This window comes from Pristiophorus japonicus, chromosome 11 (genome assembly GCF_044704955.1).
Source record: "Pristiophorus japonicus isolate sPriJap1 chromosome 11, sPriJap1.hap1, whole genome shotgun sequence".
Classification (NCBI taxonomy): domain Eukaryota; kingdom Metazoa; phylum Chordata; class Chondrichthyes; family Pristiophoridae; genus Pristiophorus; species Pristiophorus japonicus.
In genome coordinates this window covers 220,241,439-220,260,925 of record NC_091987.1, presented here as the reverse complement: position 1 = coordinate 220,260,925, position 19,487 = coordinate 220,241,439, and the positions used below count along the sequence as shown (strand labels likewise).

The following is a 19,487-nucleotide window of genomic DNA, read 5'->3' as shown; positions in this document are numbered from 1 at the left end:
GTCTTGTGAATCCATCCATTGTGTCCACTTCTACAGCGTTCTTGGTTAATTTATTCCACAATTCCATTATCCTTTTCATGTAAATTTGAGTACTTGGTGTTCAAATTTCGCACAAGTAACAATTTTACAGTATGAACTTTACAAACACCCTATAGCATTTATTAAATTAAATGAGTTTGTTACAATTCAGGCTTTCTCCCAACACGGTTTCTAGCAGCTAGCTGCATTGAGTTGGATCCATATAAGTACATGAACCGAAAAATGGTGTGTGTGGAATTGCGTGTTGGCATTCTATACTGATCTCTCCGCTAGGCGAGATGGTGACGGGTGAGATGGTGCGGTGAGGGGGTGGAATGTGGCCCTGTGACGTGGCTCGGAACGTGGCCGTGTGACAGGGTGCAGAATGTGGTCACTGGCTGCTCGAGCACAGTGCAAATCAGACACTCACCCGCTGGCTCTTGCGAAGCTGCTGACTCCAGGATCTGCTGACTGTAATATTCCAACTCCACCTCCTGAAATCGCACAAAGAATAGGTTCAGAAAAGATCATTGACCTCAATCAGCTTATTAGGTTTCCTCCTCCCACCGAGACTCTACATCATCTGCCAGGCCACAGAGCTGTTCCGTGACCATAGGAGCAGCAGGAGGCCATTTAGCTACTCGAATCTGTTCGGTCATTCAATGAGATGATGGCTGATCTGCGAGCTAACTCTATATACGCGCCTTGCCCCACGTCCCTCAATACCTCTGGTTCACAGAAATTTATTAACCTCAGATTTAACGTTAACAATTAACATCTGTAACAGTGTGCAGAGTTCTTCGCAATTCCCTCTCCCCTTGTCTTCACCCTCACTCAGCATGCCTCCATTGGTGGGGAAATTGCAGACAAACATTCTCCAGGTTCAGTCTGTGACCCCTGTACTGTCCTGCACCAATTGTTCCCAGGAAATATCAGAATCGTACTTTAATGGCCCGAATAAAACAGAAGAGGTGGATTTAAGGAATGCAGTGTGAGCTCCGTCTGCCCTCACTGGGATTTTATTTCACTTGGACCCAGACGATGGTGTCCAGAGACACATTGGCACCTCTAACTCCGACTGCCAGTTAGCACAGCCGATTCCAAGCAGCTAAGGGCCAAATGGATTAATGCATAGAATTTATAGCATAGAAACAGGCCCAAGAGGTCCGTGCTGGTGTATGTGCTCCACACGAGCTTCCTCACACCCTACTCCATCTCACCTCATCACCATATCCCTTCTATTCTTTTCTCCCTCATGTGTTTATCCAGCTTCCCCTTAAACGCATCGACACTATTCACCTCATCCACTCCCTGTGATTTTATATAGAGTTTGAGTGTGATTTAGTTAAGTCCGAAACTCGGGTCTTAAATCTGAACAAGGCAAACTACGTAGGTATGAGGGGTGAGTTGCTTAAGGTAGGTTGGGAAACTACATGGGAAAGGACATGACAGTAGAGAATTAGCTCCTAATTCCCTTAAGGAATAAAAACTTTTATTTATATAGCGCCTTTAACGTAGTAAAATGTCCCAAGGCGCTTCACAGGAGCGTTATAAGTCAAAACAGATAAATTTGACACAGAACGAGATAAGAAGAAATTCCAGCAGAAAAGAGGTAGGTTTTAAGGAGGGTCTTGAAGGAGGAAAGAGAGGTAGAGGGGTGGAGAGGTTTAGGGAGGGAGTTCCAGAGCTTGGGGCCCAGGCAGCTGAAGGCACGGCCACCGATGGTTGAGCAATTGTAATCAAGGTTGTTGAATGAGGGCAGAATTTGAGGAGCGCAGAGATCTCGTGGGGTTGTGAGGCTGAAAGAGGTAACAGAGCTAGGGAGGGGCGAGGCCATGGATGGATTCGTAAAATCCCACGGGATTATTAGCCAAAGAGGCTTAGGACTGTGAGGATTTTAGAATTCAGCAAAGGACGATCAAGAAATTGATAGAGAGAAGAGAGAATATGAGTAATAGACAAAGAGATTGTAAAAGTTTCTACAGGTGTGTAAAAAGGAAGAGATTAGCGAACATACATGTGGGTCCCTTACAGGCAGAGACAGGAGAAATTATAATGTGGAACAGGGAATTGACAGAGACATTAAACAGATACTGTCTTCACCGTACACAAATAACAATCTGGAAATATTAGAGAAACATAGAAAATAGGTGCAGGAGTAGGCCATTCGGCCCTTCGAGCCTGCACCACCATTCAATATGATCATGGCTGATCATGCAACTTCAGTACCCCATTCCTGCTTTCTCTCCATACCCCTTGATCCCTTTAGCCATAAGGGCCACATCTAACTCCCTTTTGAATATATCTAATGAACTGGCCTCAACAACTTTCTGTGGTAGAGAATTCCACAGGTTCACAATTCTCTGAGTGAAGAAGTTTCTCCTCATCTCGATCCTAAATGGCTTACCCCTTATCCTTAGACTGTGTCCCCTGGTTCTGGACTTCCCCAACATCAGGAACATTCTTCCTGTATCTACCCTGTCCAATCCCATCAGAATTTTATATGTTTCTATGAGATACCCTCTCATTCTTCTAAATTCCAGTGAATATAAGCCTCGTCAATCCAGTCTTTCTTCATATGTCAGTCCTGCCATCCCGGGAATCAGTCTGGTAAACCTTCACTGCACTCCCTCAATAGAAAGAATGTCCTTCCTCAGATTAGGAGACCAAAACTGAACACAATATTCAAGGTGTGGCCTCACCAAGGCCCTGTACAACTGCAGTAAGATCTCCCTGTTCCTATACTCAAACCCTCTCGCTATGAAGGCCAACATGCTATTTGCCTTCTTCACCGCCTGCTGTACCTGCATGCCAACTTTCAATGACTGATGTACCATGACACCCAGGTCTTGTTGCACCTCCCCTTTTCCTAATCTGTCACCATTCAGATAATATTCTGCCTTCCTGTTTTTACCACCAAAGTGGATAACCTCACATTTATCCACATTATATTGCATCTGCCATGCATTTGCCCACTCACCTAACCTGTCCAAGTCACCCTGTAGCCTCTTAGCATCCTCCTCACAGCTCACACTGCCACCCAGCTTAGTGTCATCTGCAAACTTGGAGATATTACATTCAATTCCTTCGTCCAAATCATTAATGTATATTGTGAAGAGCTGGGGTCCCAGCACTGAACCCTGCGGCACCTCACTAGTCACTGCCTGTCATTCTGAAAAGGACCTGTTTATTCCTACTCTTTGCTTCCTGTCTGCCAACCAGTTCTCTATCCACGTCAATACATTACCCCCAATACCATGTGCTTTAATTTTGCACACCAATCTCTTGTGTGGGACCTTGTCAAAAGCCTTTTGAAAGTCCAAATACACCACATCCACTGGTTCTCCTGTGTCCACTCTACTAGTTACATCGTCAAAAAATTCTCGACTTTTTGTCCAGCATGATTTCCCTTTCATAAATCCATGCTGGCTTGGACCGATCCTGTCACTGCTTTCCAAATGCGCTGCTATTACATCTTTAATAATTGATTCCAACATTTTCCCCACTACCGATGTCAGGCTAACCGGTCTATAATTCCGTTTTCTCTCTCCCTCCTTTTTTAAAAAGTGGGGTTACATTAGCTATCCTCCAATCCATAGGAACTGATCCAGAGTTTATAGAATGCTGGAAAATGACCACCAATGCATCCACTATTTCTAGGGCCTTAAGTACTGTGGGATGCAGTCTATCATGCTCTGGGAATTTTTCGGCCTTCATTCCCATCAATTTCCCTAACACAATTTCACGCCTAATAAGGATTTCCTTTAGTTCCTCCTTCTTGCTAGACCCTTGATCCCCTAGTATTTCCGGAAGGTTATTTGTGTCTTCCTTAGTGAAGACAGAATCAAAGTATTTGTTCAATTGGTCTGCCATTTCTTTGTTCCCCATTATAAATTCACCTGATTCTGACTGCAAGGGACCTATATTTGTCTTCACTGATCTTTTTCTCTTCACATATCTATAGAAGCTTTTGCAGTCAGTTTTTATGTTCCCTGCAAGCTTCCTCTCGTACTCTATTTTCCCCCTCCTAATTAAACCTTTTGTCCTCCTCTGCTGAATTCTAAATTTCTCCCAGTCCTCAGGTTTGCTGCTTTTTCTGGCCAATTTATATGCCTCTTCCTTGTATTTAACACTATCCCTAATTTCCCTTGTTAGAAACAAGGTCCTGGTGAGAATGAGCAACTTAAAGAAATTAGTATTCGAAAAGAAATAGCACCAGAGAGATTAATGGGACTAAAAGTCAATAAATGCCCTGCACCCGATGGCCTCGGGTTTTAAAAGAGGTAACAACAGAGATAGTGAATGCATTGGTTTTGATCTTCTAGAATTGCCAAGGTTCTAGAACAGTCCCCGTGGATTGGAAGATAGCAAATATAACCCCATTATTCAAGAAAGGAGAGAGAGAGAAAAAAAACAGGGAACTATAGACCAGTTAGCCTGAAATCAGTAGCAGGGAAAAAGCTAAAATCTATTATTAGGAGCATGTTAATAGGACACTTAGAAAATCATATGATTTGACAAGAGTCAGCACGGATTTATGAAAGGACAATCATGTTTGACAAATCTGGTTTTTTTTGAGGTTGTAACGAGCAGGGTAAACAAGGGGGAACCAATGCATAATGTATTTGAAAAGGTGCCACACAAAAGGATATTAAACAAAATTAGGGCTCATGGGATTGGATTGAGGATTGGTTAACGGACAGAAAACAGAGAGTAGGAATAAATGGGTCATTTTCAGGTTGGCAGGCTGTAACTAGTGGGGTATTGCAAGGATCAGTGCTGGGACTTCAGCTATTTACAATCTATATCAATTGCTTAGATGAGGGGATCGAGTGTAATATATCCAAGTTTGTTGACGATGGGAATGTAAGCTGTGAGGAGGACGCAGAGAGGCTTCAAGGGGATATAGGCAGGCTAAGTGAGTGGGTAAGAACAGGGCAGATGGAATATAATGTGGAAAAGTGTGAAATTATCCACTTTGGTAGGAAAAATAAAAAAGCAGAATATTTTTAAATGGTGAGAGACTGGGAAAAATTAGTATTCAGAGGGACCTGGGTGTCCTTGTACACGAATCACTGAAAGTTAACATGCAGGTACAGCAAGCAATTAGGAAAATAAATGGGATGCTGGCCTTAATTACAGAGGATTTGAGTACAAGAGAAAAAGTCACTGCAATTATATCGGGCCTTGAGACCACACCTGGAGTACTGTGCACAGTTTTGGTCTCCTTACCCAAGGAAGGATATACTTGCTTTAGAGGGAGTGCAACAAAGGTTCACCAGACTGATTCCTGGGATGGGAGGATTGTCCTACGAGGAGAGATTGAGTAGACTAGGCCGATATTCCCTAGAGTTTAGCAGAATGTGAGTTGATCTCATTGAAACATAAAATTCTTAAAGGGCTTGACAGGGTGGATGCTGGGAGGATGTTTCCCCTGGCTGATGAATCTTTACCTCAGAGGGCTGTGGAGGCTCAGTCGTTGAGTATATTCAAGACAGAGATCAATATTAAGGGAATCAAGGGATATGGGGATCGGGCAGGAAAGTGGAGTTAAGGTAGATGATCAGCCATGATTTTATTGAATGGCGGAGCAGGCTCGAGGGGCCAAATAGCCTACTCCTGCTCCTATTTCCTATGTTCTTACGGTAGCGAGTTCCACATTCTCACCGCTATCTGGATAAAGAAGTTTCTCCTGAATTCTGTATTGGATTTATTGGTGACTATCTTATATTTATGACCCCTGGTTCTAACCTATCGAACTCTTTCATCATTTTGAAGACCTCCATCAGGTCATCTCTCGATCATCTTTATTAGAAAAAAAGAGAAAAGCATCGAAGAAGCCCAACCAAAGGAAAGCCTCAGTTACAGTTTAAAACCAGAGTTCTCGCTGCCTGCAGCTTTCACAGACCCCCAGTGCGGGTATGTGATCAGGGCCCGCCCGGAGGGGATCATCAATCCAATTCTAATGCTAGTTTATAAACACACAACATTGTGCACATAATCACAAATCTCAGAAACACTGGCCAATTCTCAGAGTCACACAGACAGTGAGAAAACCCACTAGCCCATCACAGGAGTTGGAACACAGCCATATGCAGGAGTGTAAAAGTGTCCTGCTGATTGGGTAGATCTCGAGTTAGTACCTTACCTTTAGCTGTTTCAGATCAGCCTCGATGCTGTGAATGAATTGGAGGATTTGGTTCCGCACCTCCAATGAAAGAAGTCGCTGTCTGTTTTCTGTCTCTGGCTCTGGCTCCTCTGCACTACATGAACCAATTGCGCTGCAGTTCTCCCTCGTCTCTGTGCTTTGAGGGGTACAATCCACAGAACATTCAGACGGAAGCGTAGACATGTTGGTTTCGTCAGTGGAGCTCGCCTCTATTTGCAGAAATCTGTCCCGGGTTAGATAATTTCCTGTCAAGATGAACGAAGACTTTAATACAGATAGCTCTGAGAATCTCGGGCTGAAGAATTGTTAGTAAAGTTTAGGATAGAACCACAAGCCCCGCTTTATAACCATGTAAATCGCTAGTTTACAGTAAGCCATGTAACTCTCCACAATCTCACTGCAATCACCCAGATAATCAATCAATGGGCTAGTTGTGCAGAAACACTGCTCACAAACCATTATTCTCACGGCCATTTCAAAGGAGAACATTTTGAAATTGAGAACTGAGACCCTCCCCTCTTGAACAACGTGGGGAATAAAGTCCTTGTGGGGGTCAGCATAGCTCCGAGAATGGACACTAGTTGCAGGAGGTGAACATGCCAATAACTAACCTGATGCACGTGCGTGTGACTTTGCCCCTTGGTCTTTGATTGGACATGGGCTGCTGTCTTGTGACCGATGTTCATCTGCATGATCTTCTGGGGCATCATAGAACCTTTCAGCGCCATCATCCGTTGCCGAGTCTGGACCATGCTCTTCAGTTGTGGCACGTTCAGTGTGACCTGTCTCCAGTGCGAGTTGACGGGAAAGTTTAGTCCTTTCACTCACACTTGTTTCAGCCTCCGTCTCTTCCAGTGTCCCATTGGCGAACTCTAGCTGATGTTGCAGAGCCTTGTTTGGTGCCTCACCTTGACAACACGCCTCGCAGTCCGACGCCACAAGATTATCCTCCTCTGGAAGATGCTGAGTTGAGGCTCCATCACTGGCGTCATCTTCTGAATTCAGCATGTGAAGGGACAGCAATTGCTTCAAGGAATGAACTATGGAGAGGGACATAGAATTACATAGAATATACAGCACAGCAACAGGCCCAAACAGTCTATGACGCCATTTATATGCTCCACTCGAGCCTCCTCCCATCCTTCCTCATCTAAATCTAGCAGCCAATCCTTCTATTCCCTTCTCCCTCATGCGCTTATCTAGCCTCCTCTTAAATGCATCGATGCCATTCACCTCAACCACTCCCTGTGGTAGCAGCTTCCACATTCTCACTATGTTAAATGCTGCTGTCAATCAAACGTCATGAACCTTACGTGAGTCAAGAGACATTTTCAGATGCAAGAATGATTTACCGTTAGATCTTTGCTAGCTCATTATTGGGCAGCTACACACAAACCCTAAGTTTAAAGCTAAGCCCCTGGCTGTAGACGGCAGGGATCAGGATCCACAGCTGGCAGGCAATGCAATGGACACAAACTTATCTTACACAGCTGCATTTCAGCAAATGGCCCAAACCTGCCCCAGACCCCCTCCCCTCTATCCTCATTCAGGTCAGGACCTAGTCGCACAAGAGAATGTGTGCTTGAGAGTCACCTGAGGGCAAAGCTGTGCACACCAGCAAACATGAATAAAGCTGCCTGTATCTCTCAGCACTGCTGGGGCTCAAATTCAGGCTCCACTGGCACACAGCCACCTCCCTCTTCACACATCCCACTATGATGCGTGTGGTTTACTTACGGTTTATTAGTGCAGTCTCTGCTCGTGAACAGGAGAGTGATGAGACTGAAGCCCGCCTCTGGCTCGAATAGTGCAGCTCAGTGCTTGTATAGTGGGGCCGCCCTGCAGCCGACCTTCGGAGACCATCGTGCTTCGGTGTGTGCCTGGCCTGCTCGTCTGTCTCCTGCACAGAGAGGATTGCACTCGGTTTCTGCTTGTTCGATGTCGAGAGATTCACAGTCAGTGTGTCATCAGCCGCCATCTCTTTACCTGCAACATAAATCAGCAGTTACTCAGACCGCTCAAAGTGCTTTTGTTCCCATTGCCAGTTTGTCTCTAGTAAATGTCCGTGCACACACGGCCAGTTATCTGCCACACCCAGTCACAGTGTGGTATTCATTTAGGTATTTGGGGGAGCTGTCTTGTCGTGCATCAGTCCCAGCCACACTTCCCGTGAGGAGACCTCGCCTCTCGCCCCCCGATCACAAGCTGCTGTGTTGTGCGCTTTTCTGGGTCTTTTTTAAGCACAAACAATCCTAGATCATTATTTCCCTCCAAGTCAGGTTAGGGGCCTGATCAAGTCCCGTTAACTAAATAGATTTATTTACAGAAATTAAACCACTTACAGAAGAAAATGATATACAATGGTCTGACCATTAAAACTACATCACTTGCTTGGAACTCCTTTCAAAATTCACTCTGTGTCTCCCAGTCTCTCCCCACACCAGTCTCAAATGTTCCTCAACCTTTGACATGCATGAACTGGATGGAGAATTCCATCCCACACTGAGAATCAGCACCATTCCAGGTGGAAGGAGCTCAGATCTCCCATATACAGCCTTTCTCTTCAATCTAAAGGCATACGCCACTGTCTGAGGCCACACTCTGAGCAAGGTGCTTCCATTTCTCCACAGCTCGTTGCATTTATTTATATTAATAGATAAAATTAGTTCAACCTAATTACCAGTGAAAGTATCATGTGGTTTAACACAAACACTTGCAAACGCCCGTGTACTGATTCACATACATCTCATCAACACATTGATATCTGATGTATTTCGTACCTGGTGTCGATTCGCTGCTGACCAGCAGTCGCCCTGGGACTTTGCCCGATCCACTTTGCTGGATTGTGCTCAGAGTCGCCTCATCCTCTTGCTCACCCCTGTGGTAAATATCCGCCCATTAAATTCATTCAGGAACAATTCCACCAACTTGGTGCAGTCATGGTCCCATTTTTAAAGATGATCTCCTAGGATTCCCAGACTTGTGCATAATTGCAATGTTGCTGCACTTATTACTAAAATCAACAACTTGCATTGATATAGCGCCTTTAACGCAGAAGAATATCCCGGACACTTCATATAGGCGTAATCAGAAACAAAGGAGAGATCCAGAACGGTGCCAAAACTTGCTCAAAGAGATGGGTTTTAAGGAGGGGCTTAAAGGACGAGAGGGAGGGAGCTCTCGATGGCAGGTGCTAGGTGGGCTGTCAATGGTGGAGTGGAGAGAGAGGAGGAGGCACAAGAGGCCAGAATTGGAGGTGTACGGCTAGGAGGTTCCAGAGATAGAGAAGGGGAGGCCATGATTGCTCAGACCCGAGATGGTTCCATTCTGCTCTGACTGGCAGCATCCATTTAATTGGGGAGATTGACTTTTGACATCACCGAGTGCCTTGCACCATTGCAGTCACAGAATCACCCAACCTTGTTACACTCTACGCAGTTTAGCCAAGCCCCATTCTGAAATGCAGAAAGGCCCTGCCGTTTGTTACAGCGATACGAACAACGCTAAGTCTCCATAAAAGTGACTGATGTTACTGGGATGCATCTGCCCCACACATTTGCCCTGTTCCCAGCAACAATTAGGCAATAACTACACTGCAATATTAATGGTCTACGCCTATTGTGCTAATGCATTGACCATACTTTAAATTAATTCCATTTAATCTTTGAAAAGTTTACCATTCAGCAATCTAACTCGATGCGGGAGAAATACTTACTCAGTAACTGCTGGCTCGGGGACCACGTGGTGACTCGGTGCTGTCATCGATCCCGATGTCTGTGTGATTAAATACTGCCACCTGAAACCACAACAGCAAAAGGTCAGTCGCCAAAAGGATCGCACCAAAACCGCCAACCGAAAATGATTGACTTTATCAGCACAGGAGGTGGCCATTCGCCCCATCGTGTCTATTACAGCTAGCCACCTACTTACATCTCCTTTTCACTTTTACTTTTTCAAATACTTATCCGCTTCCCCTTGAAAAGCTGTTGGGGATTCTGTTCCTGACGATTGAAATGGTTTGGAAATCACTAGCTATTTATTCACAGAAAGGACTTGTGGGTGAGACTATGTTAAGTTGTGTTTCTAGCAAAAGGGAATCGCTTCCCTAGAGAGCCCAAAGCGACCTTCCCAAAACCTGCCCACACTTAAAATCATGCCCATTCTCTCCTCCTTTCAAAGTTTTACCATTTAGTGTACATTTTCTTTGCATGTTGTGTCTCTACATCACATTTCTCCGTATTTCTCCTTCTCAAGTCACTTACACTCCTCTCCACAGTTATCTACTCGTGAAGCCACCCTGTGGGTAAATACTCTGACCACTGCGGTGAGTAGTCAGAGAGAGCTGGTCGCAGGTTTCATCTCCGGACTGTGCTGAGTGGCCTGATCTCAGTGTCCCAGGCTGGGGGTGAGGAAACATCAGATTGGGTTCCCAGTTTCTCCTGCTGAAAAGTGGCTAACTCGAAGGCAGGATGGGGTTTGGCTGTGATGCCCCCATGGTCAAACAGCCTGCCAATACTCTCATATATGAAGAATGGGCATTTAGGAATGAAAGACAGCAGTTGAACCCATATCCCAGCAAGTGCCTTCGGGGGCCCTACCATAGGAACAAGAGGAGACCTTCCAGCGGGGTTCTTCAGAGTTCAGTACTGGGTCCCTTGCTTTTTGTGGTATAGCTCAATGATCTAGACTTGAATATAGGGGGTATTATTAAGAAGTTTGCAGATGATACAAAAATAGGCCGTGTGGTTGATAATGAAGAAGAAAGCTGTGGATTGCAGGAAGATATCAATGAATTGGTCAGGTGGGCAGAACAGTGGCAAATGGAATTCAATCCGGAGAAGTGTGAGGTAATGCATTTGAGGAGGTCTAACAAGGCAAGGGAATACACATTAAATGGTAGGACACTGAGAAGTGTAGAGGAATAAAGGGACCAGAGAGTGCATGTCCACAGATCCCTGAAAGTAGGCCAGGTAGATAAGATAGTTAAGGCGGCAAAGCATATAAGAGCAGGGAGAGGGGGGGGGAGGTTATGCTTGAACTATATAAAACACCAGTTAGGCCACAGCTGGAGTACTGTGTGCAGTTCTGGTCACCGCATTACAGGAAGGACATGATTGCACTAGAGAGGGTACAGAGATTTACGAGGATGTTGCCGGGAGTGGAGAATATTAGCTACATTAGGACAGATTGGATAGGCTGGGTTTGTTTTCCTTGAAACAGAAGAGAGAGACCTCATTGAGGTGTATAACATTATGAGGGGCCTAGATAGAGTGGATAGAAAGGATCTATTTCCCTTAGCAGAGGGGTCAACAACCAGGGGGCATAAATCTAAAGTAATTGGTAGAAGGTTTAGAGGGGATTTGAGGGGAAATGTCTTCACCCAGAGGGTGATGGGGTCTGGAACTCACTGCCTGAAAGGGTGGTAGAGGCAGAAACCCTCACCACATTTCGAGCGTACTTGGATGTGTCCTGAAGTGCCGTGACCTGCAGGGCTACAGACCAAGGGCTGGAAAGTGGGATTAGACTGGTTAGCCTCCTGTAGGCCGGCACGGACACGATGGGCTGAAATGGCCTCCTTCCGTGCTGTAAACTTCTATGATTCTACCCCTTGAGGTAACGGTGACCCTCAACTTGGGGTTGATCCCTAATATTACACCAATTTCTCCAAAGGTCAAGCTTTGCACATGCTTGGAAATGCACCGTGCGTGCCAAGTTTAGATCTGAATTTTAATTTTTATACAAGTGTGAGATCTCAAAGCCATCTGCTTCAATCCTGTAAACATCAGTGGCGAGAGATGTTCTCAGAATGCCAGTCCTTTCATGGCAATTACAGCACAAAAGGAAGCCATTTCACCCCGCTTCTGTGCCAGCGCTATCTGACGCAGGTTTTTAAAAATTCGTTCCTGGGATGTGGGCGTTGCTGGCCAGGCCGGCATTTATTGCCCATCCCTAATTGCCTTTAAGAAGGTGGTGGTGAGCTGCCTTCTTGAACCGCTGCAGTCCGTGTGGTGAAGGTGCTCCCACAGTGCTGTTGGGGAGGGAGTTCCAGGATTGTGACCCAGCGACGATGAAGGAACGGCCGATATATTTCCCAGTCAGGATGGTGTGTGACTGGGAGGGGAACGTGGAGGTGGTGGTGTTCCCATGCACCTGCTGCCCTTGTCCTTCTAGGGGGTAGAGGTCGCGGGTTTGGGAGGTGCTGCCGAAGAAGCCTTGGCGAGTTGCTGCAGTGCATCTTGTAGATGGTACACACTGCAGCCACGATGGTGGAGGGAGTGAGTGTTGAAGGTGGTGGATGGGGGTGCCAATGAAGCGGGCTGCTTTGTCCTGGATGATGCCCTCGAGTGTTGTTGGAGCTGCACTCATCCAGGCAAGTGGAGAGTATTCCATCACACTCCTTGTGCCTTGTAGATGGTGGGAAGGCTTTGGGGAGTCAGGAGGTGAGACACTCACTGCAGAACACCCAGCCTCTGACCTGCTCTTGTAGCCACAGTATTTATGCGGCTGGTCCAGGTAAGTTTCTGGTCAATGGTGACCCCCGGGATGTTGCTGGTGGGGGATTCGGCGATGGTAATGCCGTTGAATATGAAGGGGCGGTGGTTAGACTCTCGCTGGTTGGAGATGGTCATTGCCTGGCACTTGTGTGGCGCGAATGTTACTTGCCACTTATTAGCCCGAGCCTGAATGTTGTCCAGGTCTTGCTGCATTTAGTCTAACTCCATTTCTCTGCCTTCTTCTCATATCCTTTTGTATTCTTCCGGTTAGTAGGCCTGTCCAATTTCCTTTAAAATAATGCTCCCATCTCCATCTGAGAAGCCATGTTTGGTAAAGCATTCCATATTCTATTGAACAATTCTTCGAACTTCTTCCTTCATTCTTCTGATGATAACCAAGTGGTAACCCTTGGTTACTGAATCAACAGCCAGTACCAACCAATCTCACTATTTACTCACTTATCACCTTTCATCATTTTGAAGACATTAGTTAGACGCCCCTTAATGTTCTGTGTTTCAGTAAAATAGCACTCACCGTTTATCACCCCAACCTCTTGCTGCTCCTTTATTCCAGATAATCTTTGCTTAGCCTTTCATTCCAACAATACCCTTGCCAAAATAAGGTGCCCAGGACTTGATGCAATACTTAAAACAGTGACCTAACCAGGGTCCTGTTTAAATTATACATCACTTCCTTGCTTTTACATTCAGGGCTGAAATTCCAGAATCCCATTTTTCTTTTGTGGTTTTTGCTACGTGAACTTTGATCTGTATGTCAAGAATCTTCCACTTTTCTTTTTACTATATGTACTCCCTCACATTTCTCTGCATTTTACTGCATCTGTCCCCTATTTGCCCACTCCACAAATCTGTCTATTGCTAAAAGCCCTTCAGTACTACAGAAAATGTTAAATCCCACAATCTCAAGTTTCCAAACATGTTATTTGAGCTTACGTTTTCCGTTCAGAGACGGTCTGAGCCACTAGTTCATAGATCTGTGCACCGTCAGTCGATGTTGAGATGACGAAGAAAGCTTTGTTATCTGTAATGGACAGGACCCAATGGTCAGTCAACAAACAGGAACACAAAATAGTTCTCATTTTGCAGTTTCCAACTCGTGTTACCAGAATCTGAAGCTCACACTCCAGGGGAGGGTGGAGCTTCTGGTCCCTATATAGGAACAGGAGGAGGCCATTCAGCCCATCGAGAATTCAATTAGATCATGGTTGATCTCTATCTTAACTCCATGTGTACGCCTCGGTTCTGTGTCGCTCAATACCCTTACCTGACAAAAATCCATCAACCTTAGTTTTGAAATTTTCAATTGACCCACAATCTTAAAAGCTTTATGTTGGGGGGGGGGGGGGGGGGCGAGAAGAGAGTTCCAGATTCCCACTATCCTTTGTGTGAAGAAGCGTTTCCTGATATCGCCCCTGAACGGCTGGGCTCGAATTTCAAGGTGATCCCCCTTTGCCCTGGACTTTCCCACCACAGGAAATAGTTTCCCTCTGACTACCCTATCAAATCCTATCATCCCTTAATCTTCGAAACTCAAGGGAATATAAGCTTAGTCTCAACAATCTAGCCTCTTAACTTAACCCTTTTATCTGGGAAAGTAGATAGTCTGACTGGTCACTCTCAACAACAGTACACAGCCAACAGTGAGTGAGATGGCACCTGGGGAGTGCTAACCGATGAATTAGAATGGTTGATATACATCTCATGGCTGGCTTAAACACAATGCACTGATACAGTATTACTCATCAGTGGGCCCCTAACGAACCCCCCCCGCTCTCATCTTTTGACCCATGAGCTTTAATTTTTAATTTCTTTCCATCCATTAACAGCTGACCGTTGACCCGGGCGGATAAAGTGACTGACCTGTCGCGACCTCCCGCACAAGCACGGCGGAGAGCTTGATGATGGGGCTGAAGATGTGTTTGGTGTCAGCGTTGGCAGCGAGATTCTTGCTATGACATTTCAACACCAGCCGTTCATCCTGCTTCTGGGACAGAACCAGAATGTCCTCCAACAGTAGTGTGTAAAGATCTGTGTCGACATGGAAGGACGAACAGAATTAGCATCCATAAATTCTTAATGTGCAATGCACCCGTTAAATACTGCTCTGCTTTGTGTGAATTGACTGCAAAAGCTTCTATAGATATGTGAAGAGAAAAAGATTAGTGAAGACTAATGTAGGTCCCTTGCAGTCAGAATCAAGTAAATTTATAATGGGGAACAAAGAAATGGCAGACCAATTGAACAAATACTTTGGTTCTGTCTTCACTAAGGAAGACACGAATAACCTCCCGAAAATACCAGGGGACCGACGGTCGAGCGAGAAGGGGGAACTGAGGGAAATCCTTATTAGTCAGGAAATGGTGTTAGGAAAATTGAAGGGGCTGAAGGCCGATAAATCTCCAGGGGCTGATAGTCTGCATCCCAGAGTACTTAAGGAAGTGGCTCAAGAAATAGTAGATGCATTGGTGACCATTTTCCAATATTCCATGGACTCTGGATCAGTTCCTATGGATTGGAGAGTAGCTAATGTAACCCCATTTTTTTTAAAAAGGAGGGAGAAAGAAAACAGGGAATTATAGACCAGTTAGCCTGACATCGGTGGTGGGAAAATGCTGGAGTCAATTATTAAAAATGTAATAGCAGCGCATTTAGAAAGCAGTGACAGGATCAGTCCAAGTCAGCATGGATTTATGAAAGAGAAATCATGCTGGACAAATCTTCGAGTTTTTTGAGGATGTAACTAGTAGAGTGGATAAGGGAGAACCAGTAGATATGGTGTATTTGGACTTGCAAAAGGCTTTTGACAAAGTCCCACATAAGATATTAGTGTGCAAAATTAAGGCACATGGTATTGGGGGTAATGTATTGACGTGGCTAGAGAACTGGTTGGCAGACAGGAAGCAAAGAGTGGGAATAAACGGGTCCTTTTCAGAATGGCAGGCAGTGACTAGTGGGGTGCCGCAGGGACCCAAGCTATTTACAATATACATTAATGATATAGATGGAGGAATTAAATGTAATATCTCCAAGTTTGCAGATGACACTAAGCTGAGTGGCGGTGTGAGCTGTGAGGGGGACGCTAAGAGGCTGCAGGGGGACTTGGACAGGTTAGGTGAGTGGGCAAATGCATGGCAGATGCAGTATAACGTGGATAAATGTGAGGTTATCCACTTTGGTGGCAAAAACAGGAAGGCAGATTATCTGAATGGTGACAGATTAGTAAAAGGAGAGGTGCAACACGACCTGGGTGTCATGGTAGATCAGTCATTGAAGATAGGCATGCAGGTACAGCAGGCAGTAAAGAAAGCAAATCGCATGCTGGCCTTCATAGCTAGGGGATTTGAGCAGGGAGGTCTTGCTGCAGTTGTACAGGGGCATGGTGAGACCACACCTTGTGCAGTATTGTGTTCAGTTTTGGTCTCCTAATCTGAGGAAGGACGTTCTTGCTATTGAGGGAGTGCAGCAAAGGTTCACCAGACTGATTCCCGGGATGGCAGGACTGACATACGAGGAAAGACTGGATCGACTAGGCTTACACTCACTGGAATTTAGAAGAATGAGAGGGGATCTTATAGAAACGTATAAAATTCTGACGGGACTGGACACGTTAGATGCAGGAAGAATGTTCCCGATGTTGGGGAAGTCCAGAACCATGGAACACAGTCTAAGGATAAGGGGTAACCATATAGGACCGAGATGAGGAGAAACTTTTTCCACTCAGAGAGTTGTGAACATGTGGAATTCTCTGCCACAAAAAGTTGTTGAGTCCAGTTCGTTGGATATATTCAAAAGGGAGTTAGATGTGGCCCTTAAGGCTAAAGGGATCGGGGGTATGGAGAGAAGGCTGGGGTGGGGTACTGAGGTTGAATGATCAGCCATGATCTTATTAAATGGTGGTGCAGGCTCGAAGGGCCTGCTCCTGCACCTATTTTCTATGAACTATAAACTTTGACTTTGATGTGGGGATTCACAAGAAGCTAGTGTCAGTCACTGTCTGGGTTGGGGGGGGGGGGGGGGCAGGTGAGAATCTGTACAGAATTGGTTCTCAAACTGGAGGATGCAATAAAAAAAATATTCAAAGCTGATCTGTGAAAATCTAGTTCAAAGTGCAACTTGAGATTGAAGAAAGAGAGTGTCCTGGAAATAACTATATGGTAACATCGCAAATCACTAAACAGAAGCCTACAATGCTGTAAAAGGTCAACATTTGGATGAAAGTCGGACAGCTTCTCTCTGCAGCTGCTCAGGTCAGGAGCTGTGATCCTGAAAATGCTCAGGACCTTCAGGGGAGTGAAGCCGTGCCACGATTGCTACAGCTGCTTACATCATCACTCTGTGCTTAGCATAGGATAAGAACATAAGAAATAGGAGCTGGACTCCGCCAGTCAATGAGATCATGACCGATCTTCTGCCTCACCTTCCTGCACTAACCCCCATATCCCTTGATTCCCTCAATAACCAACAATCTATCACTCTCTGCTTGAATATACTCAACGACTGAGCCTCCACAGCCCTCTGGAGAAGAGAATTCCAAAGATTCTCTTGAAGAAATTTCTCCTCATCTCTGTCCTAAATGGCCGACCTCTTATTCTGGGACTGTGACCCCTGGTTTGAGACCGCTGAGAAACATCCTCCCCTGCATCGACATGATCAAGCCCTGTAAGAATTTTGAATGTTTCAATGAGATCACCTCTCATTCTTATTAGGCCTTGTCTGCGCAATTATCCTCATAGGACAATCCCCTACAATCGTACAGCAAGGTTGGTGGCTACTCGTCCGTCCACGCTCGGGCTCAGTTACTCTCTCACAACAATTCATAAAACATGCAAACTGCTCTGGTTAAACCTGCAGCTCCCACAGCATCTAACAGACAATGAAAAGAACCAGTACCGTAAATACCCGACAGGCAGGAACCCGTACCGTAAATACCCGAGAGGCAGGAACCCGTACCGTAAATACCCAAATCAGGAACCCGTACCGTAAATACCCAAATCAGGAACCCGTACCATAAATACCAGAGTCAGGAATCCGTACCGTAAATACCAGACATGCAGGAACTAGAGCAGTTTCCTGGTTCAGTAACACTGTGGGACAACCACATATTGAGAGCTGTGTGCAATTTCTCAATATGCACCTGAGATCTGCGTGTGTGAGGAGTGGAGTGTGCAGGGTATGGGCTCCTGTCCATTTGACTCAGGCTCTGTTTCCACTGCGCTCCCAAGGATCAGTACCTGGCATGTCTCCATCGTCTGAAGCTGTTTTTCACTCACCGATTGTCTTATCTTTATTCACCCGCCAGGTGAGAGGCCCTTCGTGAATCATGTTCCGCTTCGTAAGGTCCAGATTCTTGAACAAGAGTAGTAATTACAAGTTATTATGCTAAATACAGAGAGGGTCTTTATAATGTTTTATCAGTCATTTCCCAACATGTTTACAACTCTGGGACAGGGTTGACTATCTGAACTTTAATTATTGAAGGACTTTTAGTTTTGCGAGGTTCACTCACCCGGAACTCCTCAATCAGCTGGTAGTCTGACTGCTTCAGGCTGGACAGGTCCAGGCGGCGCTGGTAATCCTCCAGCCGCTGACACAAAGAAACAATGTGTTAACTTTCACAAAGCAGCACAGGACAGACGTAACAATCACAGAATAGTGGCCCCTGCAACTGTAACCGACTTCACGTCTCAATGACAAATAGGCAATGGCTGACTGACGAACAAAGATGCTTCTTCACGAAGCCCAGGCTCCCTTACCCTGTTTCTCCCACCCCGGGACCAGCGGTGTCAGTGACATGGCTCACAGCCGCTGCAATCAGGCACAGGGCAACTGGCCAGCTATGGGTGGCTGGGGGAGGGAAATCATTCACCTAAGGAAACACTTTATAAAATAATCAGGGATTACTGGAAACTGCCACTGGCATAACAGCCAATGTCTTTCTTGGCTATGAAATTATTTTCATTTGAATCCCTAGCCCTGTCCGTGAGAATGTTGGCGCCAATTGCTGACACTCCCCGATAGATGCAGAATAAGAGTAAAGTTACTGAGTGGGCACAAAGTCACTGAACCCATCCTGTACCATCACACGCTTTCTTCAATAACATGCATTGATTGTCCAAAAATATATATTTAAAAATACACATTCATCACAAAATACAAATAATGTATTAATTCAGAGATAGCTATTGCTGACTATTTAGCAGGGTAAAGGGCAAGGAAATCTCTGCCCTATAAACTTTCAGCAACCCACCAGCCCCTGGGGACACTCACCCAGCAGGTTCTGTGAAGAGCAGACGACCTCATCTTGCATCATGGAGCTGAGTCCACGGCCAGATCAGCCATGATCTTATTGAATGGCGGAGCAGGCTCGAGGGGCTAGATGGCCTACTCCTGTTCCGAATTCTTATGTTCTTATTAATGTTGGGGAAGTCCAGAACCAGGGGACACAGTCTAAGGATAAGGGGTAAGCCATTTAGGACCGAGATGAGGAGAAACTTCTTCACCCAGAGAGTGGTGAACCTGTGGAATTCTCTACCACAGAAAGTTGTTGAGGCCAATTCACTAAACATATTCAAAAAGGAGTTAGATGTAGTCCTTACTACTAGGGGGATCAAGGGGTATGGCGAGAAAGCAGGAATGGGGTACTGAAGTTGCATGTTCAGCCATGAACTCATTGAATGGCGGTGCAGGCTCGAAGGCCGAATGGCCCACTCCTGCACCTATTTTCTATGTTTCTATCAGTGCAGCAAGGTAAGGATCGAGGTACAGAGGCCTTTCTGTGCAAACAC

General features: G+C 45.6%; 1 protein-coding gene across 1 annotated transcript in view; it reads right to left on the bottom strand.

The window, feature by feature from the left end:
* LOC139275685 (rho guanine nucleotide exchange factor 12-like) overlaps nucleotides 1-19,487 on the bottom strand; it is a 71,421-nt gene that overhangs the window by 2,263 nt on the left and 49,671 nt on the right. The window contains exons 25-34 of the mRNA XM_070892851.1: nucleotides 18,209-18,286; nucleotides 17,973-18,048; nucleotides 14,563-14,730; nucleotides 13,636-13,723; nucleotides 9,903-9,983; nucleotides 8,968-9,065; nucleotides 7,925-8,173; nucleotides 6,799-7,227; nucleotides 6,167-6,432; nucleotides 449-512 (exon numbers count right to left, since the gene is read on the bottom strand). Coding sequence (XP_070748952.1) covers nucleotides 449-512; nucleotides 6,167-6,432; nucleotides 6,799-7,227; nucleotides 7,925-8,173; nucleotides 8,968-9,065; nucleotides 9,903-9,983; nucleotides 13,636-13,723; nucleotides 14,563-14,730; nucleotides 17,973-18,048; nucleotides 18,209-18,286 — 1,597 coding nt within the window. The remainder of the gene's footprint in view (nucleotides 1-448; nucleotides 513-6,166; nucleotides 6,433-6,798; nucleotides 7,228-7,924; nucleotides 8,174-8,967; nucleotides 9,066-9,902; nucleotides 9,984-13,635; nucleotides 13,724-14,562; nucleotides 14,731-17,972; nucleotides 18,049-18,208; nucleotides 18,287-19,487) is intronic.